Raw genomic sequence first — 27051 nt, 5'->3', positions numbered from 1 at the left:
CCGGAGCACAACCTCCTGATTCCCATCATCCCCTGACCAAGAGGGCGAGACAAAGGGAGTTTAAAAAGAAACAAAGAAAAGGGGCTGAAGCTAAGCATGTTGAGCCCACTTCCTATCATGCACGACTAGGGGGCTCCAAATCCCATCAGCCACAACCCACAGGCAGGAAGCTGTAGCCCAAGAGCTGAAAAGAAAAGCACCAGGCTGCCCCCTGTCCTGCCTGAAATTAATGATTTCATTCCTGTACTCTAACACTCATCATCCCCAGCCAGCCCATGCAAGGATGAATATTCATATTTTGGGGGAGTTTTCTCCTCTCACATCAATCTCATGCAAAGGAAAAGTCTAGTCCCCTCCAGACAGATGTGGCTGGACTACAATCCTCATCAGCTCTACTGGTAAGGCTGATGGGAGCTGCAGTCCAGCTCTTGGTTGGCCCACAAACACACACCTGCCCCAGTTTATGAAAATGGGAGTTGGAGGGGATGTCAAGCCAATGGAAACTGAACCAGATGCTGGCGAGGGCTTACGACGCACAGCCCTCGAAAGCCAAAAACGGAACGAAACCAACAGAAGAAACTCATTGAAATCATCAAAATAATTAATCCAGTTTTTAAAAATAAAACCCCAAATGACCAGATCATGGTTTGCAAGAGGGGCAGAATCCTTCCGTGGGAGAAAGGCCCCAGGTCCCCAAAAGTTGGGACTTTTGCCCAGACGCCATTTTGGAAAGCTTGGAGTGTGGATGGTTGCAACAGCGATTCAGAGGGCATTTGAATCCCCAGCGGCTGAGGAAAGGGGACCAAACCTACTCAGCCCTGGAAAAAAACTGAGCAAGATTGGGGAGCAAAAGAAAAATGGGGGGACAATCAGACGGATGGGAAAGAAACTCTCGCCATCAACTCAAGGAAGACTTTTGGTCACAAAAATACTCCAAAATGGGAGAAGGAGACGCAAGAGGTGGCCATTTCACGGTGGGAGCGGGCAGGGAATTCGGGGGAATTATTGAAATGCCTACCTTAATTCTACATCTTAAAAAAATATATTGTGAGTGTTGCAACCATAGAAAGGGGGCCGGGAGCCTCCGGGGCAAGGAAGGGGGCAACGTTTCTCAAAGTCTCACATTTTGGGGGGAATAAGAGGAGAACGGGGGGAGGCTACAGTGGAAAAAGTCCCAGTCCATAAAAACAGATTGGCGGGTGAGGAAGATGGTGGCAATGAAGGGGAGACGGATGGAGCAGGGCCACCTCAGTCGTCTTCCTCATCTTCCTCCTCGTCTTCGTCAGGGTCGTCCTCCCCCTCATCTTCTATTTCCCGTTTCCGTTTCTCGCCTTGCGGGAGGTCTGGGGAGCGGAAAGGCGCATCAATGAATCAATGTAACTGATCAATCAATAACAAAATTGATTATTAAAAAAGACACCTTATTGTCCCTTCCTGGTGGGAAAAGGTCCACCAATCGACCAATTAATGTAACTGGTCAATCAATAACGAAATTGATTATTAAAAAAAGAGAAACCTCACTGCCCCTTGCTGGTGGGAAAAGGTCCGTCAATCGATCGATCAATGTAATTGATCGATCAATAACAAAATTTATTATAAATAAAGACAACTCACTGCCCTTTCCTGGTGGGAAAAGGTCTGTTAATCAATCAATCAATCAATCAAACCAATGAATAACAAAACCAAGAAGGGCAACTCACCTTCCTCGCCTTCCTCATCATCCTCATCCTCTCCTTCTTCATCATCTTCTTCATCCTGAAGAAGAATTAGCCTGTTATTATGTATGTTACTTTCCTCTCATGTTTGCAATCCAAAAGGTTTGGGGCTCCACCAGGAGGAGGAAAGAGGGAAGGAATAAGGCGCCGGGACAGAGGGGACGCCCCATAGACTCACCTCATCGTCCACTCCGTCTTCCTCCTCTTCCCCGTCCAGGTCGTCTTCATCCTCATCTTCGTCTATGACGTCCTCATACAATTCTTCTTCGTCATCCTCCTCTTCCTCTTCCCCTTCTACAACAAGGTGAAGGAATGAAGAAAGATCTGAGTTACCAAACTGGTAAGGGAAATTTTCTACTCCGCTGCATATTTTGCACAGGGGTCTTTCTTAGCCCGACCAGGAGTAGAACTCAAGTGGAAGACCCCACCGCTTAGCTGCGGCCTTTCCTTTAAAGCAATTCCCCCCCAAATGGGGCAATATATGTGGGGTAATTCTTAATATGGCAGACTTATACATGCAGGACAACTCCTAATAGAATGGGGGAATATGCGTAGGGCAATTCTCAACACAAAAGGATGAAACATGTGGGGCAACTCCCAAAAGAATGGGGGAATATATGTGAGGCAATTCTCACCACAACAGACTGAAATGTGTGGAGCAATTCCCAATGAAATGGGGGAATACATGGGGCAATTCCCAACGTCATTGTAGGGCTCGGGGCATGTGGCCAATGGCCCTTTTACATCCTATTACCCTCTCCGTTTTCGTCGTATTCGTCATCCAGCCCATCAGCCTCGGGGTCCGAGTCGGGGGCCTCTTTGTCGTTGGTGTCGAACCCGTCCAAGTAGGTGAGTTGCGGCAGGAGCGCAAAGATGCTTTCTCGGTAATTGATGAGCGTCGTCACTTCGCAATTGAAGAGGTCCAAACTCCGCAAGTGGGGCAGCTTTTTCTAGAGAGAGAGCACCCAGGAGATTGAAATAAATACAACTCCCCCAGGAAATCCTGTAATTTCTGTGTGATATTATTCTGATTATGTCTATTTAGCTCTGACACCCAAATCTCACCGTTCAATGCAGTCAACAATAGCGGTACCAGACTCCCTCTCAGGGGCGTTGTTCAAAGGATAAAAGAAGAGCCACACCATGATGCATCCTTCTCTTTTGTCCAGTTTTTAGGCCTTAATCTCATTGCTGGTTCAAACCAAAACAGACCCATGAATCAATGGGATTTGAGTAAGTGTCCACTTACCCATTTGAAAACCCAATTCCACAATGATGAGCCACTCAGTCAATGGTTTGTAAACTTGTCCCTCCAGATGTTTAGGTTTCACCTCCCAGAATTCCTTAACTGTTGGGGCTTCTGGGAGCTGAAGTCCAAAAGACCCAAATATGGGAATCTCAGTGCTAAAATTCACTCTTCCATTGCAAACCAGGGGCAGACAGCTCTTTCTTTGGTGAGCCAGAAAGCGCAGCAACAATTGTTCTTTGAACTCTTGGAATGATCATTATAAAAATATAATCAATCACTAGGCTCCATAATCAATCACTATCCCTGCAGAGAACCAAAGGTTTCTTGCACCAGCCACACAGGACTCAGTTCTCAATTCTAGCGCCGATATTTCTGCAAGCACTCAAGGCATGGCAGCCGACAAACCAGGGGGCAGGAGGCACTGTTTGAAAGCCCCTTAGCAATGGGGAGAATGCAATGGGGAAAGAGGGTGAGGTGGCCTCCTCCAGCCCCTTTTCCGGAGATGGGACAGGATCCGAGTTCGGGTTTCCCTACTCACCAGAGGTTCCAGTGTGTTAATGTCTTTGATTTTGTTCCCGCTCAGGTTCAAGTGCATCAAGTTGGGCGCCTTCTCCACCAGGACTTCCAGCCCGCCTGAGATACGATTATCGCTCAGCTCCAACTACAGAGAGCCCAAGGCAGACAGTTCGGAGCAGATACTGGCACGCTCTTCTCCTTCCCACGTCCCACCAGGCAGATCCCTGCAGCCATTCCCTCCCCCAGCAAACCCTATAAATCCCAACCGTCCACAGCGTTTTGGCTTCACGGGCCTTACAGAAACCTTTGCAACCTGGAGAGGTCCAAGTTCAACCTCCTAAATCCCAAACATGTCCTTTCTCTAGTTATGGAAATGGGGAATTGCACCCTCCGAGGGAGCGTCAATTTAAAAGAGGCCGAAGCCACCCCTCCATTACAATATTATACCACTTTCCCAAAAACCGGCCATGAAACTTACACTAAGAGTAAAGTAGGAGGGAAGCCATTTTGTTGCCGCTATTATTTAGGGTTAGAAGTTCATCCCAGATTACTGCAGATCTCCCAGGAAAAGCCAAACAAATCTGCCTCTGGCCTCAAAATATTAATATTATGTGTGCCTTCAAGTCTCCTTTCAGCTTATGGTGAACCCATGAATTTCATAAGGTTTTCTTAGTCAAGGAAGACTCAGAGATGGGTTTGTTTTTTGCCAGTTCCTTCCTCCGAAATAGAGCCTCCAATTCCTGGTATATTCCTTGGTGGTCTCCCATCCAAGTACTAACCAGCACTGACCCTACTTAGCTTTCAAGATCAGACTAGTATTTGTGAGTCACGTCAAGTCGCCTGTCCACTCATGGAGACGTTTTCTTAGCCAAGGAAGACTCAGAGGTCTTTGAGTGTTCTGAAATTGAACCCCCAGCACCTGTTATTCTTTGGAGGCCTCTCATCCAAGGGCTAACCTGGGCAGATCCTGCTTAGCTTCCAAGATCAGACTCAGTCTGATGCTTCTGCTATCAATTAACAGCATTTGTTTTTACTCCCCAACCTTGCCGCCGTTCTCACCTTCCGGAGTTTGTTCAGCTTTGGGAGGTTGGAGATGGCAATGAGGTTGACGTTGATCATGCTGAGGAATTCGAGGTTTTCGAACTTGGAGGAGAGGCCCACGATCTTGCCATCGTCCGAGCGACAGTTGTCCAAAACCAGTTCCTTGACCTAAGGAAGGGAAGGCACAAATAATAATAATAATTATTATTATACAAAAATTAAATAAAATACTGATTTATTCTACTTCGGAGCAGCGGAAGAGACGCTTCAGAAACAAAGAGACATGCTTAAAAAGCTTCATTGGTTATGATTTTTAATGCTTGTTGTTTATATTTTTAAATGTTTTATGTGTTTTAATAAAAATATCAATAACTTTAAGCAACTAGTCCCCCAAAAGGCTTCTCAGCCTAAAGGATATGAGTCAGAAAGGCCCTGAAACCAGAAGAAAAGGCTCGCTCCGGTTGCATCCGCACTGCATATAATCTGGTTTAACGCCACTCTAACTGCCCACGTTTCAATGCTATGCAATTCTGGGAACCGTTGTTTGTTGTGGCACCAGAGCAGTTTGGAGAAACAACAGAAGAGTCATATGTGTGTGTTAGTTAGTTGTTCTTTTTAATTCTATAATGAATCATTGTTGTTGTTATTGGACTACAACTCCCAGAATGCCAGTGGTCATGCTGCCATGGGGGTGCTGTAACACAAAAACATCAACTTCCAAAACTTCGAAGCTATGAAATTCTGGGAGTTGGAGCTTGTTGTGGGCCCAGAGCGGACCCCACAACATACTCCAACTCCCAGAATTCCATAGCCTTCAGCCAGAATACTGAAAAGCAGTGCCAAACCAGGTTATCTCTCCAGTGTAGATGCAGCCTAATATTACTTTGGTGGTTCGATTGTTCATAAACTGCATTTTAATTCTATCCCAGCGTGCAAAACTCAAATAAACTCACCCCAATGCTGTCCTATATACAGAGGGACCTTGTTATCCACTGGGGTTTGGTTCCAGGACCCTCCATGGATACCAAAATCCACGGATACTCAAGTCCCATTAAATACAATGGCAAAGTAAAATGGTGTCCCTTATCTAAAATGGCAAAACCAAGGTCTGCTTGAACTCAAACCAGGCCTTTTAAAAACTGCATTTAGCCCTCATTTGCCCCCAAAGCTGACTTCGGTCTGACTCAGAACTGAAGGAAGCAATAAGAAATACTACGTATCTGTGCTAAAAATAATAATAATAACAACTAACCCTAAATCCACCGTTAATCCTAATTAAATCCTTTTGGTAACTAATGCATGCCAAAATAATAATAATAATAATAATAATAATAATAATACATTTCTTAAACCCTTTAGCAACTAATGTATACCAACTACATGGTTGCAAATGGTTACTGTTGTTTTTCCAAGTGCTTTCACTGTTACAATGGTTAACATGTTTCGCCCTTGTTCAAATTATATAGATAGATGATAGATAGATAGTATATATTAAACATTCTGGAAACATTTTAAATGGTTTGTATGCTGTCCTGAGACTTTGTTTTAAAGGTTTGGATGGAAGTACTGGGGCACTACTTGACCTGGCTCAAGGCTATGGAATTCTGGGAATTGGAGTTTGTTCCGCTCTGGGCCCCACAATAAACTCCAATTCCCAGAATTCCATAGCCTTGAGCCAGAAAGAGTTAAAGCAGTGCCAAAGTAGGTTATTCCTCCAGTGTGGATGAATCTGAAGAGGGCAAGGAGGCCATCCAAGAGGACTCCATCCCCCAGAATCCCTTGCCAGGAGGGCAGCCATGTGCTACGTCTCCCAATGGGTCGGCCATGGCGGTGTGAGAGCCACGCAACTCTTGGCCTATGGTTCCTTCTGGAAGGAAGGGAGCGGGTGCCAGCTGGGCCTGGTCCTCCTTGACCCAGTCCATCCTCTGCCTTTGCATTCAGACACACAGGGCAAGGCTTGGGGGGGGGGGGCCTGAGGCCCTTTGACCCAAACTGGGGCCTCCATTTGCTGCTGCCAAAGACTTCCTCAAAGCAGGCCTCCTTCTTCTCCTGGCAGCCAGAGCCAGAGGCCCCTTCCCTCCAAAACATGGAGGCCAAAAGCATGCCCCCTTTGGAAGGAAGGAAGGAAGGAAGGAAGGAAGGAAGGAAGGGGGGCATTCAAAGCCCAACGTCTCTGTCTTCCCCCAAAATCCTTTCCCTCTCCCAAGACTCCTCAGACCTGCCCTTTATTCCGGAATAACCAACTTGGGGGGTTTAAAATGGGGGGGGGGAGGTGGTATAGTCCCTTCCTTCTCCCTTTGCAGTCCAGAGGGCCCTGGTTTGTGCCCATTCCCACGTGCTCCGCTCTGGAGGGGGAGGGGAGGGCGGAGGGGGGTGGGGAGGAAGGGAGGAAGGGCCTGGGGGGGTGTAAGGGGCTTCAAGGCCCCTCCACAGCCATCCCTCCCCTCTTCCACCCCCCATGTGCTCCCTTTGAGAAAGGAAGAAGGACCGGCCTCAGAGGTCAAGGGCCCTGGATCGAACTCAGAACCTCCTTCTTCTGTTTTTTCTTTGGGGGGAGCCCCCAGAGCCCTGACACTACATTCGCTCTTCATCCTCCCTCGATTTGGGGGGAGGGAAAAATAGGATCCTTGGAGGCCGAGGCCTTGTCTCTCCCTTCGTCCCTCCCAAAATAACCCCACGATTTAAGGCAGAAAAACTGCCCCCGCCCCCAAAGCTCCATAAAGGACCCAGGGGAGCCCCCCCAAAGAGGCCTGCTCTCTTCAAAGGAACCCCTTCCTCCAAATATAGGGGACCCCCAGCCTTTTCTTGGGGGGCCAAGGAAGGAGGGGGAGACTGAGCCCCTTCCCCAGGAAGACTCCCAACTCCCCCCTCCTTGGGGGCTGTTTTAAAGCCCCCCATTTCCTCCTGGGAGGGGTTTCTTGGGGGGCTTTCATTCCAAAGGCAGGGCCGGTGTGGGACTGGGGTCCCGAGGGGCCCCTTGCAGAGGCTGCCAAGGCCCAAGGGGCCCCCAGGGAAGGCCCGGCAAGGCCCGCCGCCACGTGGGCCAGAGACACGTGTCTGCAGCCAGGCCAGGGCCGGCAGGAAGGGCCCCGGAGAGAGACAGAGGGGGACCCACCTCGCCGGGCTTCTTGTTCCGCAGCTCCAGCGCCAACCGCTTCTTCATCTCCATGGCGCCCTGGACCTCCGAGCCAGAAAAGGGCCAAAGCCACCGCCGAAGGACTGCCTTCCGAGGGCCGCCTTCTCCTGCCTCCTGCGCCGGCGCTTATATATAGAGAGAGATGGGGCGCTCTATGATGGAGGAGGAGAAGGCAAGGGCAGCGCCGCGACCCCTAGTGGCCACCGCCGTCCCTGCACCGCGCCCCACTCCCTGCACCTTGCCCGACAGCGGCCCCTGCTGGACACCCGCCGCAACCACACCCTTTCCCTTTCCCAAGCAAAGACCCAGTGACACCATAGTTATGTTGTGGGGTTTTCAGACCATGTGGCCATGTTCTAGAAGAATCATAGAGACCCCCTATGACCATCCAGTCCAGCCCCCTGCCATGCAGGAAATCTAAATCAAAGCATCCCCATTGACAGATGGCCATCCAGCTTCTGTTTAAAGACCTCTAAGGAAGGAGACTCCATACACTCCAACTCCAAGGGAGTTTGGCCTGATACAGACAGCCAAAATAAAGCTGCCTTGAGACACTTTGGAGGTATGGTGTTTCAATTATACATGCGTCCTAAGAGTCCAGAAGCCGCACCAAAGCCACGCTCCACTCCTAAGGACTGGAGTGCAGCTTTGGTGCAGCTTCCAGACTCTTAGGACGCATGCATATACCTTCAAAGTGTCTCAAAGCAGCTTTATTTTGGCTGTCTGTATAGGGCCTTTGTTCCTGAGTTTTGTTCCTGTTTGCATCTGTGGCTGGCATCTTCAGAGAATACTGGCATGGAAGTGATTTCCATGTTAATCTGTGTATTGTCCTGTTGTTCAGTGGCAAGGCCTCCAGGGTGTCTCTTTAAGTAGTGGCCCAAGGTCTGCTGGGAATCCCCGGGTCCCTGCAGGGTTTTCATTTGCATTTACTGGGTCTTGAGTTGGGTGTTTTTCAGGGCTAGTGGCCAAACTTTGTTGACTTTCAGGGTTTCTTCTTTCCTGTTGAAGATGTCCAGGTGTTTATGGATTTCAGTGGCTTCCCAGCACATGCTGACCTGATAGTTGTTGCCATGGTCCAGAACCTCAGTGATTTCAAATAATATTTCATGCCCAGGTTGGTTTATAACATGTTCTGCTACTGATGATCTTTCTGGCTGACTCAGTCTGCAGTGTCTCTCGTGATCCTTGGTTTGTGTTTGAACCCGGAAAAAATGCACCTGAGGAATCTGCACACCTGAGAAAGGTTCCTTCCACTCCATCGTCAAAGTCATTGGTAAGAATGTTGAAGGGGAATGGCGCCACCAAATGCATCTGAGGAAGTAGACTGAAGTCTAGGAAAGCTTGTGGTGCCAGTCTATTGCTTTCGGTGAGTCTCAAAGGGGCTACAAGATCTCTCTACATACTAATGGGATACAGTCATGGTGGTCACTTGATGGCCTCCCCACAAAGGAGGACAAGGCACCGCACAATGGAGGACGTTCCTGAAAAATGCAGGGCTATACATAAAGCTATACAAATCTTTGCACATGGCTCTGAGTATTAAACCCATCACACCACAAATATATGGATTTGTTGTTGTTGTTGTGTGCTTTAAAATCATTTCTGACTTATGAAGACCCTAAGGCGAACCTATCATTTTATTGATTTATTTATTCATTTTCATCCCGCCTTTCTCCCAAAGTGGGACCCAAGGCGGCTAACAACATATGCAAAACACATTAAAACAACAATTAAAAACGTACAAAATATAAAAATTTACAGGTTTAAAACGTAAAGTATACAAAGTTAAAAATAATAATCTAAAACCAACTCCCTCGTCCCCCAATAAAACCAAGCCGGCAAGATCTTAAAAGGCCTGTTTAAATAAAAATGTCTTTGCCTGCCAGCGAAAGGCCGGCAGTGAAGGGGCCAGACTAGCCTTTTGCGGAAGGGGTTTTCTTGGCCAGATTTTGTTCAGAGAGGGTTTGCCATTGCCCTCTCCATGAGGCTGAGAGAGTGTGATTTGCCCAAGGTCTCCCAGTGGGTTTCTGTGGCTGAGCAAAGGGGATTCAAACTTTGGTCTCCCAAAGTCCACTACTCTGTTCACTATCCCACACTGGTTCTCCATTTATAAAACCTCCCACACAGAACAGGCCATTGTCTCCTGGAGGGCTCTGTTCCACTGTTTCAGGTGAAGAGTCCTTCCTAATTTGAACTCAGGATCCTGGAGCTTGTAGAGCCTGCTGCTTTCTGTAGACATATTCCAATTTCTCTATCTCCTCTTTAAATTCTGGTGGTCAGAATTGGCCCCTGGGCTCCAGGTGAGATCCATGCGTCTGTCCTAACACTGGCACTTTGCAAAGGGATGCCAAGAGCATCAGACACCCTTTCCTTCTTCTCATCCCATCTGGACAAACAGTAGAGGGCACCAGCTGCAAAAGAATAAAGAGAAGCAAGAAATACTGTATTTCTTCATGTCATCTGTTGGTGACTTTTGACACCCAGCGTCCAGGCATGGACTCATTCGACACTAATTTTAGCACATACACACCCTTGCAAGACTGAAACGCCCAACCTGGCAGCAGCATACAAATTGGGTTTGCACCGTCTCTGCTGCAGCATGCACAGCAATGTGTGTTTATGGAAAAATATGACATATAGAAATATGGAGCCTGATCAATACATATATGGCTTGACTGAGGCTCATTCCTCAGTCTTCTAGATCATCTCAGTCCTTCTAAATTCTGCTCCTATCTTCCCAAGTGTCAGCCATCCCTTCCAGTTTTGGGTCATCTGCAAACCTGAGAAGGATTCCTTCCACCCCGTCATCAAAGTCCCTGGTAAAAACATTGAAGGGGACAGAACCAGTGTCTTCCACTATCCAACAGCTCTTCCCATCAGGAAGTTCCTTCCAATGTTTAGTGGAACCTCTTTTCCTGTAGTTTGCATCCATTGCTCCATTGTCTCTTATTCTCTGGAGCAGCAAAAAACAAGCTTGCTCCATCCTCAGCATGACACCCACAAATATTATACAGGGCTATTTATTGTGTCACCTCTTAACCTCCTCTTCTCCAGGCTAAACACCCCCAGCTCCCTGTTTCCAGACCCTTCACCATTTTGGTTGCTCTCCTCTGGACATGCTCCGGCTTGTCCACATCCTTTTTGAATTGTTTGGCCCAGAACTGGACACAGGATTATTCCAGGTGAGGCTTGGTCAAAGCAGAATACAGTGGCACTTCTCTTGATCTAGGCATGAGGGTCCTACCGCTGCAGGTTAGAGTCACACTGGCTGTTTTAGTTGCTGCATCATACTGTCCAGCTTCTGGTTTACTAGGACTCCTAGATCCCTTTCACACCAACTGCTACCAAGCGAGGTGTCCCCCATCCTATATCTGAGCCCTTCTTCCCCCCCCCCCCCTGCCTTAATACCTTACATTTCTCCTGGTAGAGAGTTATTTTGTTAGTTCTGGCCCAGTTTTCTAGTAATCTGTTAAGGTCCTTTTGAATTCTGATCCTGTCCTTTGGATACTGACCACCTCTCTTTGCTAATAAAACATTACCGGAGAAAATGACTTGGTGTTCCCAGGATCAAAAATGCACTTTCTCAGTAATGTGCAAGGCTTCCTTGTAGCATCAAAAAGACACATGTTTTTGAGAGCCAGCTTTTTAAATTGACTCCAGCTATTGTTGTTATTGGTGTAAACCCCATGATTCGTCCTGACTAGAGTAATCCTACTGAATCAGTGGGGTTTATCTACATGTGGACTCGCTATGCCACAACTGATTGAATGGGTCTACTCCAACTGGGACTAAAAAACAAGATGTCGGCCATCATTGTTATCTCACATTTCTCCCCAAACTGGAACTCAACTTTTAATACACTTTTTCAGCTGCTTTTAAAATGTCCCGGTTTCATTCTCCTGCCCGCACTTTCCCCCTTTGTCCTCATTGCTTACTTTCATTGCTGCAAACTGAGCACAAAATACAAAGGTGATGTGCATTGATTCAACTGTCAGGAGAGGACTGGAAAGAGGAAAAATCTTGCCCTTCCCTGTCAACTTAGGCAATAGCAAACTGCCAAAACTTCTCCCAGTCAGTTTGTGTGATATTCCTCAATCATAATTTTTCCCTCTTGAAGACACTCTGCTGTTGCTGAGCCCTATGTATCCTGTTTTTAACCTGGAGGGCATTCACCATCGGAAGCTCATTGCAGTCTGTTTTCTAAAAGCTTGACTGAATGTCAAAGTTTTCACTTGGAAAGAAGAAGGAAAGCAAGGAAGGAGCTACCCTAGCCTCCCAAAGTGTCCTAAAAGTCACCAAGAAGGCTCTATAATTCATTTGCACCAAATGGCCCTGGGATGGCAGTGGGATGGAGAGGCTCAGAAAGGGAGATACAGTCTTCCCGATAGTCTGGGCCTCAGTCGGATAGGGCTTTATAGTTCATAACCAGCCTTTTGGGGAAACAGACTGGGACCCAGCGGAGCTGTTGCAACCAGAGTCGCCGTGTGCTCCCTGCAGCTGGCACCAGTTAACCATCCACCTGCAGCTCTTTGGACCCTCCGAAATGGGCCTTAAGGCGCTCTTTAGGCTGCAGTTTAAATTCTGGCAGGTTATTACCCGCATTGCCATTAGGTTTCGGGAAAGGAGACATGGGTTTCGCCAGCTCAACCAGCCTTTGGCTTTCAGTGTCTCCTAATGCTCAATTAATAAAGAGGTGTGGAAATCCAATCACTCAGCATTTCTAAGGAAGATCTAATAGAGTTGCAGAGTCTCCCCCTCTCTGTCTCAGTGGCGCTGACCTCCGATTGCGCTACCTATTGCTTATGCTCAGTGGCACCTTTGCACAAGAGAGTGCAAACCTGAGCTGTGCGTCTGAAAGGCCACACATGTCTCTGCGCACAGTGGCACCGCATTGCACACCCCTGCCTTTGCAGCACTAAACCTAACAAAGGCATACCCTACAACTGGCCTTATTTGAGAAGATCTCCATGGACCCTCCACTGTTTCACTTTCCTCCCTGTTTTCAAAATGTCCCGGTTTCCCACTTTCCCCCTTCGTCCCTCAGTTGCTGAAAACTGTGCTTAAAGCGCAAAGAGCAGGAAAAAGAGGAGAGGAAGGGACCAAATCTCACCCTTCCCTGCTGACTCAGGCAAAAGCAAACTGTTGCAGCCTCTCCGCACTTGTCCTTTCTTCCTCCTTAATACCTTTTTGCCATCTGGACCACACTCTGATGTTGCTTGCCTTCACATGTTCTGCTTTTCCTCTGCTGCATGCCTTCCTCTGCTGCATGCCTTCACATGTTCTGCTTTTCCGGCTGCATGCACATTTGTGCAGATGTGCATGCAGCCATTCCAGGGACCGGGAATGAAAACTGCCTTGAGTCCCTATATTGGGAGAAAGGCAGAATATCAGTAAATAAATAATAGTACATTCTAGTACAGTAATACATTCTAGGTTTCAATGGGGTTTCAGCCTCTCAGGAGGGTCAGATTCCCTCTCTCCATGTTTCAATATTTTGGGTGTAGAGTTTGGAAGAATTCGTGTTTTGGAACATATCTCCCAAATGAACACTCATAACCAGCTTTGCTTCTCAAAATGAGAGTAGTAAGGGTTGGAATAAATGGCCCTTGGGATACCCTTCCTATAATAAGATTTTTTAACTTTATTATTTAAAATAAACGGATAACAAATATTGTCACGTAACTTAAATATCCTATACCCTCAGCCCCCTTCCCTCAATTGCATATTGTATTGGTTTACCTGTTCGTAAAACAACAAAGAAAAGTGTTAAACTGTTAAGATTTATCTGCTCAATTTAAGTGCTGTATCTTCCAAGTACATTGTCTAAATGGCATGAGATATTAAATTATGTTTAACCTTTCTCTGATAGATCAAGGTATATCTCCAATTCTTTGTTGTATCTATAGTAAGGTTCGTAAAGCACCTAAGAGCCATTAATCCTGGGTTTGCCCAGAATATAAAGCCTTCCTTTCTATTCCTCCCAGCAATGAGTCCCTCAGGGCTTTTCTCTTGCAACCAGCTGTTCGCAAATATCTCCTTACAGGTTCCACCAGTTCCCAGTCTGGTCCCACTGGTTTTCAGTGGCACAATACAGGCCTAATGTGTCTCCATCTATTTTGATATTTCCCGGTTAGGATTTCGATTAATTATTTAGACGGTGCAGGAGGAATCCTTAACAGTTTTGCAGATGATGCAAACCTTGGCTAGCTAATAATGCATTGGAAGAGAGGAACAGAATTCAAATGGGCCTTGGAAAAAATTAGGAAATTGGGTTGAGACTAATAAAATAAAATTAAACAGAGACAAATGCACAGGAATAGAATGGGTGAAACTGGGACTCAAAGTGGCTTACTTGGTTTGTCAGTAGTATATATGGAATTATTATTGACAGTATGGAGAGACAGTGTGATGTAGTGGTTTGAGTGTTGGACGATGACTCTGGAGACTAGGGTTCGAATTCCCGCTCGGTCGCAAAACCCACTGGGTGACCTTGGGCAACTCTCTCAGCCTCAGGGGAAGGCAATGGAAAAACCTCCTTTGAACAAATCTTGCCAAGAAAAGCCCATGATAGGTTTGCCTTAAGGTCTCCGTAAACCAGAAACTGACTTGAAGGCACGTAACAACAAGCACCAACGTGTTGAACATGAGCCAGCAGTGTGATGTTGCAGCAAAGAAGGCGAATGCTGTTTTGGACTGCATTAACACAACCATTGTTTCCAGATCAAGGGAAGTCATATATTCTGCACTAGTCAGACCTCATCTGGAATATTGTGTTCAGTTCTGGGCACCTCGTTTTAAAGATATACACAGGTTGGAGCAGGTTCAGAGAAAGGCAACAAGAAGGATGATCAGAGGTATGGAGAACAAAACCTAGGAGGAAAGGTTGGAGATGGAGGGGCGGCATGAGCCCCCTCTTTAAGTACCTCAAGGGCTGCTCCAGAGTTTGTTCTCTGCTGTCCCAGAGCACAGGGCCAGGTTGCAATGGCTTTATATTCAAGGAGGGTAGATTTCAACTGAACCTCAGAAGGAACGTCTTGATGGGACCATTCCTTGGCATCTCTTTCTCCGGACGTCTCCAAAAGAGGCTGGATGCTTTTGCTGGAGTCCTTGCATTGGCTTGGATCTTATGGTTGCAGCAAACTGAGGACAAAGGAGGGAGGAGGAGGAGGAGAGAAACCAGGACATTTTGCAAACCACCGAAAATGTGGGGCAGTGGTGGAGTCTCCTTCCTTGGAGGGCTTTAAACAGAGGCTGGATGGACATCTGTCAGTGGAGGTGCTTTGATCGAGGGCTCCTGCATGGCAGAATGGGGTTTGGACTGGATGACCTTTGGGGTCTCTTCCAACTCTATGATTCTAGGAACACCTTCTTCATTGTAAGAGATGAGTATTAATCGGTCCAATTGGAGAGTATGGCTGGTCCCTTTATCTGGTCACAGCCAAGACTTTGTGCCCAGAAAGAGCCAGGCAGTGAGCTGCAACCCAGGAGCTGTGTGTCTTAAGACCCAGTAAGCAAGATGGCTGTGAAATCCCTTTGGACACGGCATGGAGAGGTGTGGAAGCAGTTGCTGCTGGAGGTTCTCAGAGTTTTGAAAAATGTTACACAAACACACACATTCAAAGAGGGAAAGAAATCTCTCCCAGCCGGCTGTCTCAAGGCGATGTTGCTCCGCATCTCAGCTGCACAGTCTTTGCTTAATTCCAGGCATATGTGGGCGCAGATTAGCCCAGCACTGGTGGGAAACCTCTCCTCGGCCCCACAGTGATACTAGCACCGGTTGCTTTCACTGGGGCCTTGCATAACCCTGGATGGGGCAACAGTGCCAAGTGACCCGAGGCGACGCTCAGCTTCCCTCCCTGCTCCTCCGCACGGGGCCTGTTTTATCTTGCCTGGGATTACTGGCTGACACCTTTCCCTATTCTCCACTTTGACTCGGGGTAGCCACATTTTGCAGCTAGGGAGGCCTCTTGGATCCTTCCTCCCTTCCAGTGTGGTTTCGCTCACTCACTCAAGCCACCTGTCATAGCCTCCAACATTTCACTGGTGAAAGCCAGGACACATACTGGGCCAAATGGCCAGGCTATGAGATGGCATTAAAGAGGAAGCCCACACAAAACGGCTACTTGAAGCAGAGAAGATTGAGATCTATCTACTGATTTTAGGAAGGGCTGATCTTTGCCCTTTGAGATATCTTTCTCCTGCTGAATTGGCAACTTTTGCACTTTAAGCTCCCTTTGCAGCAATGGAAGTAAGCTGAGGACAAAGGGGAGAAGGAGAGAGAAACCGGGACATTTTAAAAGCAGCTGCAAAAATGGGACAGCAGAGGATTAAACAGGACAGTCCCTGCCAAATTTGGAGAGTTGGAAGGTACACACAGAGACAATATGTTTTCCTGTTTGGAAATTAAGAGTTAAATCTTAGGTAAAGGGGAAATGGGGGGTTTATTCTCATTTACCTAGGCATCACAAACATTTAATCTATCTTATTTGCTTCTAAATAGATGGATGTAGAGCCAAGCCGAGGGTGAGTCCTGGCACCACAACAACCAGGAGCGAAGGAGGAATTAAATACATAGATTTTGTGCAGAGTCTTTGCAAGTTTTTTCAGAGAAGCCTTGGAAGTTGTAGGAAGCTGCTCCTCTTCAATTTACATGCAGAATTGTCTATTTGCATGGAGTTGAACTTAGCAAGACTGGTGAATCTGCACCCTCCGATGAAGACCCACAAAAGCTACAGACTTAGGGTCAGGCCCCAAAAGCCCGGCAACCTCACTGTTGCCCAACCCTCATTTAAATGGGGGATATTACTTTTTCAAAACCCAAAGAAACCTTGGAGTGGCTCGGTTTCAAACCTGGCACTGCAATCCACCCAAGGCCCTAGCTTTCGTCCTTGTGCCAAAGGGAAACTATGCCGTTTGCGGCAGAAGAATCCCCTGCCCTAACTGAGATAAGCTGAAAGATGCCAATTGCTGGGAAGTCATACATTCTACACTAGTCAGACCTCATCTGGAATACTGTGTTCAGTTCTGGGCACCTCGTTGCTTTCAAGACACTGAGCCACGGCTGCCAGGGAAGACGAAGCCAAAGATCAGGTGGAATTGCTCTGGAGAAAGAGGCAGAATGCCTCCCGAGGAGAAAGATAAGCATCGCAAGGTGTGTTGAAATGTATCCCGGAGTGTATAGGTGTGGGGTGCGCACACAGAGGCTGGGCTGCTATCCGTTCTCACCCCCACGCCCAATGCCGTCCACTCCGATTTTGCATCCGGACATGCCCATTTATTTAAAGGTCTGCCAGCGAGGCACCTTTGCAAAAGTGACATTAGGCAGCAGGGCCTGGGCTGCATGGCTTCTCCTTCCAGAGCTGACTCTCAGCTTCATCTTTTCTTGCTGCCCCTTTGACCTCCTTGGAAGGGCTGGCATTTTGATTTGGGTTCTTGCTTTATTAATTTTTATTTTCAGGCCGACAGACAGGTTGGGGAGGGAGGAAGAGATAGCAGCACGCCAGCTGTGTGTGTTGTTAGCAACACCTTCGAAGCTCTCTCTCCCAGCGCCTGGGCTTTTGCACTGGAGAAGCAAAGAGGCACAGAGGTAAGGAGCCACATGCAGGTAAACCTCACTGTGTTTTGGGTATGATGTTCTGGGCATTAAATTGGGTACCAGAGGCAGAATTAACAGGCAAAGAAGAGGAAGAGGTACTGATTTTCTTCAAAAAGAAGAGCAGTTCAACAGGTTTTTTTTTGTGGCAGACTTTGGATCAAACGCGAGCAATAATAATCACACATTAAATGAAGCCACCAAGTCAGGGAAGCCTTGCAGACACAAAACGGTTTACAACCTTCTGGAGGCGACCTGAAGCAATTTCCAAATGTGTCCCAGGCTGACTTTCTCTTCCACTTTTCTTATAATTTCCATTCTTTAAAACTTTTGAGATCTATGCTTTTTAAAATATACCTCTCTGCCCTTTTCTTTCTATTCTGCGATTCATGCATGCTCTCCAAGGGATTTCTGGAGGCAGCTGCCATCTGCCTTGCCTTATGGATGCAGACACATCCACATGTTGGATGCTACAGCAGAATCTCATTCATTCCCAGATCAAGCATTTTCTTATGGCGTTGTTTCCTGAAGACATGCCTCTGGACTGGTACCCACCACCAAAAACCTGTGTTTCCCCATCCCTTCTTCACCATTGTCCCAAAGCTGATGCTGCTTAAAGATAGAGGAGGGGAAAAAGGGGGAGCGCAGGTGTAAAAGGACTGCAAAAAGGTACGCCTTTATACACATACGCTCAAATTGTATTCCAAGGAAAGGCATCCCATTCAGTTAATGGGATTTACCACCATTGAATACTTGATATAATGGATCTACTTTGGTTGACACTAACCAGATAAATGATAATTACAATAAATTACAATATGGCCTGAAGCATAGTTCCAACTAAAGTAGATACACTGATTTGATAGGATATATACTAGTATACAAACGCTGGGGAGATAGCACAGAAAACTCTATCTATCTATCTATCTATCTATCTATCTATCTATCTCCATCTATCATTGTTTGTTATATCTTGTTTATAGAATCAGAAGATTCAAGGAGGTGTACAACTGACCCCAAAAGGCTGAATTTAACGACGCAAACTTAATTTAAACAGATTACATTTCGTATCAAATCTAAATCAGGGTTGAAAGTGTGTGCCTTCAAGTCGTTTTTCCAACTTAAGGCACCATAAGTTGGAAATGCCTAGCCGGCACACAGGAAAATGAAAACAGCCATTTTCAAAATGCAACCCCAGGAGCTGAAGATGGAGTGGAGTAACCAGCAGAACCAATGATGAGGGATGCTGGGAACTACAGTCCAAACATTTCCACACTGTCTCCTGGACTATCTGACCCATGTTCCTGTTCAATGTCCCATCTATCCAACTGGATCTCCCTTTTTATTCATTTTCTGATGTTCTTCCCCAGCGGGTGCTCAGTATTCTGGGAGTAGTAAGCATGGAGTAGTTCTCCCCTTAAGGCGTGGGGTTTGCTTAAGAATATTTGGAGGAAAGGCGACTTCTGCACAGTTCGACCCCAAAGCAATCTCCTCCTTTTCATGCTTGGGCTCTGGTCCCATCAACCAAGGTGCAATTGGGGGAAGACATTGCCATTTCATGCCTTGTCTTGCAACGAATTGGAAGAATGAAACTGGCTTCCAAGTGACCCAGAACCCTTGGGCGGCCCTGTGGCTTTTGGCACATTTAATCCAGAGCCCTCGGTGCAAAAGAAAGAAAGAAAAGTGGCACGAGGGTGTGGGTCGGAGTAGAGTTGTAAAAGTGAGGTGGGAAAACTGGAATTGCAGGTTGTTTTCCTCTATAGCAGGTGCTGACTTTATTCCCCTCGTCTCTCCTTATCATTTTTGTATTTTTATTGTTATATGGAAGGTCTTGTGTTCAGGATGCCAAGTATCTTTGCCTACCAGAGCGCCGAAGTGGACTGGTGCGAAGGGAACTTTGAGCATTCGGAGTACATCGCCGAATACTACAACACGGTAAGCCTCAGACCTACCGGTATTTGGTCCTAGCAATAATAATAATAATTTTATATTTTGCACATGTAAGATGGACATTTAGGTGTCAATAACCCAGACCAACCTACTCTGCTGAGTTTTAGGTCCCATGAAGTGAAGAGGTAACCTTTCAGGTTCCCAAAACAGCATTTCCAAAACATTGCCCATTGCTCCTCTGTGCAACCCAATAAACTTCTAATGATGTAAATCTGTTATTTCCCACTTTTTCTCCAGGATTGTGGCTTTAAAACTTAAATCTGATTATAACATAATTTAAAATCCATAACAGTTAATGTAGATAATTGCACACGGAGCGTTTCTTAAAGTCTAGAACAGAAAATGAAACACCAAGGGATCCTTGAGTGAGCAAGTCAATACGCAAGATCTCCATTTTGTTTGAATGGAAGTATAAAACCCATTGTACCTCACCATGGTCCTCATTGGGGATATTGGGAGCTGCAGTCCAAGACGTTTGGTGGACGCTGGGCTCCTTAACGCTTGAGAAGGCCTCCTGCCGTTCTGTATCTGACAGTCTCTTGGGTGAGGGGAAGGGTTGAACCCCATTTTGATGCCTTGAATCCTATTTTTGGAGAAAGGTGGGGTATAAATGTAATAAATCCATAAGCCTGGGTCGCCCCTTAGAGGTATGCTCACACACAGGTACACAGGTGGTGTGCACGGTTGCACAAGTCTCACATACCAGAGCATCGGTGAGACCTGAATAGCTACAAAAATTAATAAAACTGTCTTATAAAGAACAAGGATTTCTAGATGTCTAGAATACCTTCCCAGTCAAATACCGTCCTGGATTCTTTTAATGCAATAGTGGGTGAGGCCACTTATGGGTGCAGCTACAGAGAGGACACGATTAGACCATTGCCTCCACCCCAAACACACACATACAACACACACACACAATTGCCCTTTAAGTTCCTGCAATGCAAGAAAGACCCATTTCTTGCAGTCCAACCATCCCAGTTTTGCCCAGTTCATCCTCTGCCATCCCATTTTCTCAGCTGCTTTTAAAAAGGCCCCAGCTTCTCTTCCTTGCTCCCGCTTTCCTACTGGGCTTGCTTCAATTGCTGCAAACTGAATTCAAAACCCAAAAGGCCTTTCCAGACTAGATTAGATCCATTAGACTTGCCTCCCCCTCATTGATACTTCTATTGATAGATACTGATACCAAAACTGATTGATACCATCGCCCCCGTTTTCCCCCTCCCCTAGAGGAAGACTCATTTCTTGTGCTAATCTGCCCAAAATTTCAATGTATTCCTATTGGATGGTTTTAGATTTTTTTGATGTTTAATCTCTTTTTATGGGTTGATCACTGTTTTTATGATGGGGGGACGGTTAGGGTTTTGGGGTTTTTGATTTGTCATTTTTAATTGTTTGATGTTTTATTTATACTGTTGGAATCCGCTTTGATTCCTTTGTGAAAAAGTGGAATACAATTATTATTATTATTATTGTTGTTGTTGTTGTTGTTATTATTATTATTACTTTGCACTCATTTAACTCTGCAGCGGGGAGAAGAAAGGAAGGTCACAAAAGAGGGGGGTTTCTCTTTTTGCAAAATGTCCAAAACACAGTGCGTAAACCTGTAGTTGTGTGTCTCCTTCCTTACTAACCACACGCTGAAAGGTTGTAGTTACTTGAGAGCCAGTGCAGTGTAGTGGTTGGGCACTGGGCTACAATTATTATTATTATTATTATTATTATTATTATCATCATCATCATCACCATTCTAATTATTTATATCCCGCCTTCCTCCCGGTACAGGGGCTCAAGGCGGCTAATTCTGGGAGTCATGGGTTCAAATCCAAGCTTGGCAAGGAAACCCGCAAGGAGCCCTTGGGCAAGACCCACTCTCTCAACCTCAGCCTCCTCTGAACAAATCCCATTAAAAAATCCTATTATATATGGTCACTCTAAGCTGGAAGTGACTTGAAGGTATACGACACACAACCAGAACTGTCCCAAACCTGATTCTCGTGCCACCTTTGCAGAGATCTGGGCTTTGAGTTTGGGAACTCTCACCTACTTTAACCTGGGAGGAGAACTCCTGTGTGTGCAATGTGTGTCTCTGCAAGGGAGATAATGGGAAATATGGCACACAAGGCCGCTGTTGTTATCTCCTTGCTCTTGGCAAACAATCAGGGACCGATGCCCGCCCATGCCCCTCCATTGCCCTAGTCGGCCCAAAGAAACCAGCCAGACCTGCCCAGCGGGTTGAGAGTCTGCCAAAGCAGGTCCAACAAGGGGGGAATCCATGTGCCGAAAATAGGAGAGAAAAAACAACAAATAGGTATACTATATATCACTACGTACGAATGTTCATGAATAAAGGAATGCTGCAAAAATTCTAAACCAATATGTATGATGGTGAAATTGATATAGGAGAATAACCGTTGTAAATAAGGAGTTCAACTAAAAAACACCTTGCAAAGATATAAGGTGCTGCAATGGCAAATGCTTCTGTTTACTCCAATGTCTTTATAACAGTCAATTTAGGGTGAATATCCCAATAAAAAGCCCAGCAATGCTGGCAGTGTCCCAGAAAACCAAGATAAGTCACCCTGCGAAGATTACACTGTGACGGTATTTCCAAACTGTTGGTAAACAAAGTAGTAGTGTATAACTGATAGTAGAAGCACTAGTAGCATTAGTGCAAGTAGCATTGATACTATCACTGGAAGCAGACGGCTATGCGCCATGTGCCAAACATCTCCTCCAGGCTGGGTCTCTTGCTTTGCCCTAATGCAAATATATAGCCAAAGGTTTCCATTGACATGCTGCTTTCTGGGTACTTTGGACTGCAACTCCCACCTGCAGATGTGGGCGATGGGCACTGCAGTCCAAAACAGCTGGCACAGTGGTTGCCCTGTGGGTTTCCATGGCTGAGTGTGAATTCGAATCCTAATCTCCAGAGCCCTAATCCGATGCTCAAACCACCATGCCACACTGGCTCCCGCTATTACATCTACACTGTAATTCATTATATTAGATATTATAATATATTGGGTAACAAAATGTATTGCATTATTAGTTGTTGCTGTGTGCCTTCAAGTCATTTCTTATGACAACCTTATAACAGGATTTTGTTTGCGAGATTTGTTCAGAACGGGGTTTGCCTTGGTCTCCTTCTGAGGCTGAGAGAGTGTGAGTCGCCCAATGGGTTTCCATGGCCGAGGGAGGATTCGAACCCTGGTTTCCAGAGCCATAGTCCAACACTACGCCTCCCTGGCTCTCCATGTTATAGTATATATCATAATCATAATTTTTAATTGATGATGGTGATGGTTTTTGGCTATTCTCTGACGCCTGCGTTATTTTCTTTTGCAGATCAGCAATGTCGCCTTCTTCATTTTGGCTCCTCTCCTAATGTGGCTCAATTCCTCATACAGGGATGTCCGTCCCATACCCGTCCACACACTTTTTGTCATTCAGTTTTGCATCGGTACGGGACGCAAAACGGCCCACGAAACATGATAATCCCCCTCCGCCTTTTTCTGGGGTCCCTCCTTCTCCACTTTTCTGCTCAGAAAAATGATAATTCCCATATATTTTCTCCCTTCCTTTCAGGATAAGGTAAAAATGAGAAGCAGAAAGTCATCATTCATCCAGATGCAAGGGGGGAAATTGTAGCACTCCATTTCTCCCAAACTGGCCAACTTGGCAGCCTGGGGATGATGAGATATAGCAGAGGGGAAGGGGATGTTGGGAGCTCCAGTCCTAAACATTTCGGGGTTTGGAAAAGGCTGGCCTAAAGCAGTAGAACGAAGGATCCCATCCCATTAAACGATTACAGCACTACAATTCTACTTTAACTATCACGGCTCCATCCGATATAATTCTAGGATTTGCAGTTCAGGGAGAGGAATTAGGGAATTCTCAGCCAGAGAGTTATTAAGTTAAGTTATTAAGCTTCCCGGGAGCAGCTCAAACTGGGTAGCGAAATCCAGTTTTGGTTCGAACCATTGCAGATACCCTCAAAAGCAATGGGACCAGCTGGGGGTTTATTTAAGGATTTTTGGTTTGATGGACTAGGACTCTCTGAGACCCGGGTTCAAATCTCAGTGTGCAAAGGAGAGCAGCGCAGCAGTGTTTTGTAAATTAGCTCTCTGCACATGCTCAAAATGGCCCATTGCTTTCTGCCCATCCAGGTGCCTTCTCCTTGTATTTCCACATGACGCTCAGCTACGTCGGGCAGCTCTTGGACGAACTCTCCATCTTGTGGGGGTTGTCGATTTGCTATGCCTTCTGGTTCCCCGTGCGATACTTCCCCGGGTTTATCAAAAACAGGTAAGAAGCGGGAATGAGGGCCAGATCATTCAGAAGAAATGTGAGTTACATGTCTCCATTCCCACAGCAAACCCCAAATTCTATTTTCCTCTGCAATCCTTCTCAAAATGGCAACAGGCCGAGTGGGGATTTGAACCCTGGTCCCCAGAGTCCTGGTCCCCAGAGTCCTAGGCCATGATGGCTCTAACAATAATAAGAATGCAGCAGTATGGAGTCTTGGACTTGAGCCTTGGACAATGACTCTGGAGACCCGGGTTCGATTCCCAGCTCGGCTATGAAACCCACTGAGTGACCTTAGCCAAGTCACACTCTCTCAGCCTCAAGGGAAGGCAAAGGTAAACCTCTTCTGAAGAAACCTTATAAAGAAAACCCATGATAGGTTTGCCTTAGGGTCGCCATAGTCGGAAAGGCATACAACAACAACTTTAGGAGACCAACTTCCAAATCTGTATTTGGCTACGGAAACTTAATGGGCGACCTTGGCCAAGGCACACTCTCTCAGCCTCAAAAGAGAGGTTCGCCTTAGGGTCGCCATAAATTGGAAACGATTTGAAGGCAAGCGATAACAAAGCTCTGTGGGGAAATTGCGCACTTCTGGGAGGAAGGGGGGTCTCTGGCACAGCGCTGGAGACAAGTGCCTTGGCCGTTCTGTCCTGGTTTGCCCAGTTCCTCACCTGACTCACCATCTTTTTCTTCCCCAGGGAACAGTTCATCCAGATGGTGATCATCGTGACCATTGTGAGCACCTTGATGTCCTTTGTGAGACCGGCCTTGAACGCCTACGCCCTCAACTGCATCGCCTTCCACCTCCTCTACCTGACGGTCCAAGAACTGAGACAGTAAGACCAGGGAAAACGGGGCGGAAGCAGAAGGGTCCTCCAAATGTTGAGTAACCTTGGGCAGGTCACACTCTTTCAGCCTTAGAGCATGGCCACAGTTACCCTCCTCTGGACACACCTTGCCAAGAAAACCACAGGATAAGGGTTGAACATTGAAGGCACACAACAACGACAACAAGCCCCCCAAAAATCCAGCCAGCTTTTGCTTTCTTTCTTTTTGCACTGATAATGACTACCAGTTCTATCAACCAGCACTAACCCCATAGTCCACCCTCCTTCACCTCCCATCTTCACACCTTTGCATCATTTAAGGAGACTCTGGTCTATTTGCTCCTCTATGGAGACGAAGCAAGTGAGTGACCAGGATGGAGAAGGAATGATGGTTGCTCCACTCCTCATCCTCTGCTGGTCCATTGGGCTGGTCCAGGGATGATGGGATGTTTCCTGTGGCCGCCAGCGTTGGTCTTGTGGGCACTAGCAGTAGGATCGCCAAAGGGCTTTCTCAGCAGAGAGGCCATTCGGATTTCTAGAATGAGCATATATACTGAGTGTATATACTGAATCAGGCTATTGAATTATTATCAGTAGTAGTAGTACTACTATCACAGGAGGGAGCGATAGCACTTAAAGTGGGGTCAAAGTGCATTCTTCCCACAGTGTCAATGCACTCCATATTCCTACACAGGAAAGGGGGTGAAGGGTTCAGGTTTGTAGCTGCAGCTTTGGTTGGTCTGAACGTCATGCAGCAGGAAAAGAAACTCAGGCTTACGAAGCTGCAGCCTTTTCTGGTCTGAATGTGGCACCATTTCCTTTCTGCGCTGACAGTTGGGCAGGAAAGACTGTGCACCTTTCAGGAAAAGCAGTGTGGTTTCTAAAAAATGGTGCAGTATACTGGGCCAGCAGTGCAATATTTGTAGAAAAGCTGCTCAGTTTCCCATCACGTTGCAGGGAGGAGGACATTCCTGAGTGTCCCAAAGCTATGAGATGAGAAAAAACCCTGTTTAATTGTTCTTGATATTTCTCAGGGATGAGAAAAGATCAGAATTTTGTCCTCTTTAGCGTTGTGCATCGTGAAAGGCTCTCCCTGTCCTGACTCTTGACTGCCTCCTTCTCAGGTGCAAGAACCCCCGGGTCCACCGCCTGGCCGCCTCTCTGGTCATCTGGTGGCTCATTTCCATCAGCTGCTGGCTGGTCGACAAGTTCCTCTGCAATTTCTGCCAGAAAATCAACTTTTGCTACCTTCACAGTTTTTGGTAAGCGGGAGAAAGCGAGCGCGGGAGGAAGAGGCGGTAGCTAGGGCTACGTCTGCACTGCAGAAACCTTCCAGCGTGACACCACTTTATCTCCCATGGCTCCAGTTTGTTGCGGGCCCAGCGCTCTCTGACAGAGATGGCTCAATGTCTCCCAAAAATACAATTCCCAGAATTGCATTGCATTGAGTCAGGACAGTTAAAGTGATGTCAAACTGGATTATTTCTGAACAAGCAATCAAGAGCCGTTAGTATTACAAAAGAGCCACCCTGGATGGAGACAATATAGGGCTCTTGTGAGTCATCCCCATTCCATTGAAATATAATTTGGGGTAGATTGGTTTTGAAGAGGCGACGAAGAGCCATTAGCTTTGCAAAATAACCATCTTGGACAGAGCTGAAAAGGCATAGACCTCTTTCATAGACACAGATGGGAAGGTCTGCTGGCCGTGTTCGGACTCATCTGTGGTCAGTGGAGAGTGTCATGGGTCTCCATGTGACCAGACTGACCGTTACACAATGTGCATAATTGCCATCCTCAGTGAGAAAGAAACTCAGCACATGCTCGCTCTCAGTGTCTCTCTTTTCTGTCCCCCTCGCAGGCACATTTTCATCAACGTGACCATCTTCTACTGTGCCACACTGGTCATGTACTTTGACGTTCTCTATGAGATGCCAAATAATGAGCCCGTCTTGACCTACTGGCCCAGTGAGACCAGTTTCTTCGCCCTGCCGTACATCCTGGTCCAGAAAACACAGAAATTGTTCTAGTGGGGAGCCATGGCACACAAACAGGGAATACACACCCCGTCCGCACGTCAGTAGCCAATCCTTCCATACATCCACCGCTGGTTTATGAGAGACTGACCGTTGCTGCGATGGAGGAACAGGCCACAATGGCTGTGGATAGAGACGTTTCTCGTTTGCTTGGGTCACTTCTTGCAGGTGGAGGTTCTTTGCAAGCCCGGTCTGTCCTGCTTTTTTGCATCTGAATGCAAAAAAACCCCTATTTATTTATTTATTTATTTTACAAAGCCTGCATGGTTAAAAATCCAACTAGCCCTCCATATCCATGGATTTTGAAAAATAGATGGATTCAACCATCAATGGCTTGAAAATTATATATATATATATATATATATATATATATATATTCCAATACATGAACCTTGATTTCGCCATTTTGTATAAGACACAGCCCTTTATTATGCCATTATGTAGAATGGGACTGATTTGGGCATTTATAGAGGGTCCTGGTACCCAAACCAAGCGGATACCAAGGGCCTGCTGAACCCTATCTTCTCACAACCTATTTTCCCCTTTAAAAATAATCAGTGTTTCTAACACAGTTTCTCTCCAAAAGTGAATTATTTAAAAGCCTTGAATAGGGCCGATGGTTGGGACAAAGTTCAGGGTATGTGTTAGTGCTTTCCAGAAACTGCCTGTTCATTTTCT

General features: G+C 46.5%; 2 protein-coding genes across 2 annotated transcripts; one reads left to right on the top strand and one right to left on the bottom strand.

Moving 5' to 3' along the window:
* Positions 1-596: 596 nt before the first annotated feature.
* On the bottom strand, positions 597-7816 carry LOC121937109 (acidic leucine-rich nuclear phosphoprotein 32 family member B-like). Its single transcript, XM_042480015.1, has 7 exons — positions 7637-7816; positions 4540-4689; positions 3503-3625; positions 2470-2665; positions 1894-2009; positions 1701-1755; positions 597-1343 (listed from the first exon to the last, which is right to left on the bottom strand). The coding sequence occupies exons 1-7, from the start codon at positions 7688-7690 to the stop codon at positions 1249-1251; spliced, it is 789 nt and encodes a 262-aa protein (XP_042335949.1). The 5' UTR covers positions 7691-7816; the 3' UTR covers positions 597-1248.
* Positions 7817-17138: 9322 nt separating this feature from the next.
* On the top strand, positions 17139-26624 carry ACER1 (alkaline ceramidase 1). The gene is made up of 7 exons (XM_042480548.1): positions 17139-17243; positions 19078-19184; positions 22548-22662; positions 23369-23507; positions 24209-24346; positions 25462-25599; positions 26199-26624. Exons 2-7 carry the CDS (start codon positions 19092-19094, stop codon positions 26365-26367), a joined length of 792 nt encoding a protein of 263 aa, XP_042336482.1. The 5' UTR covers positions 17139-17243; positions 19078-19091; the 3' UTR covers positions 26368-26624.
* Positions 26625-27051: the final 427 nt, after the last annotated feature.

The sequence above is a fragment of the Sceloporus undulatus genome, chromosome 7, assembly GCF_019175285.1.
Source record: "Sceloporus undulatus isolate JIND9_A2432 ecotype Alabama chromosome 7, SceUnd_v1.1, whole genome shotgun sequence".
Taxonomy (NCBI): domain Eukaryota; kingdom Metazoa; phylum Chordata; class Lepidosauria; order Squamata; family Phrynosomatidae; genus Sceloporus; species Sceloporus undulatus.
This window is presented reverse-complemented; position numbering and strand designations above follow the sequence as displayed.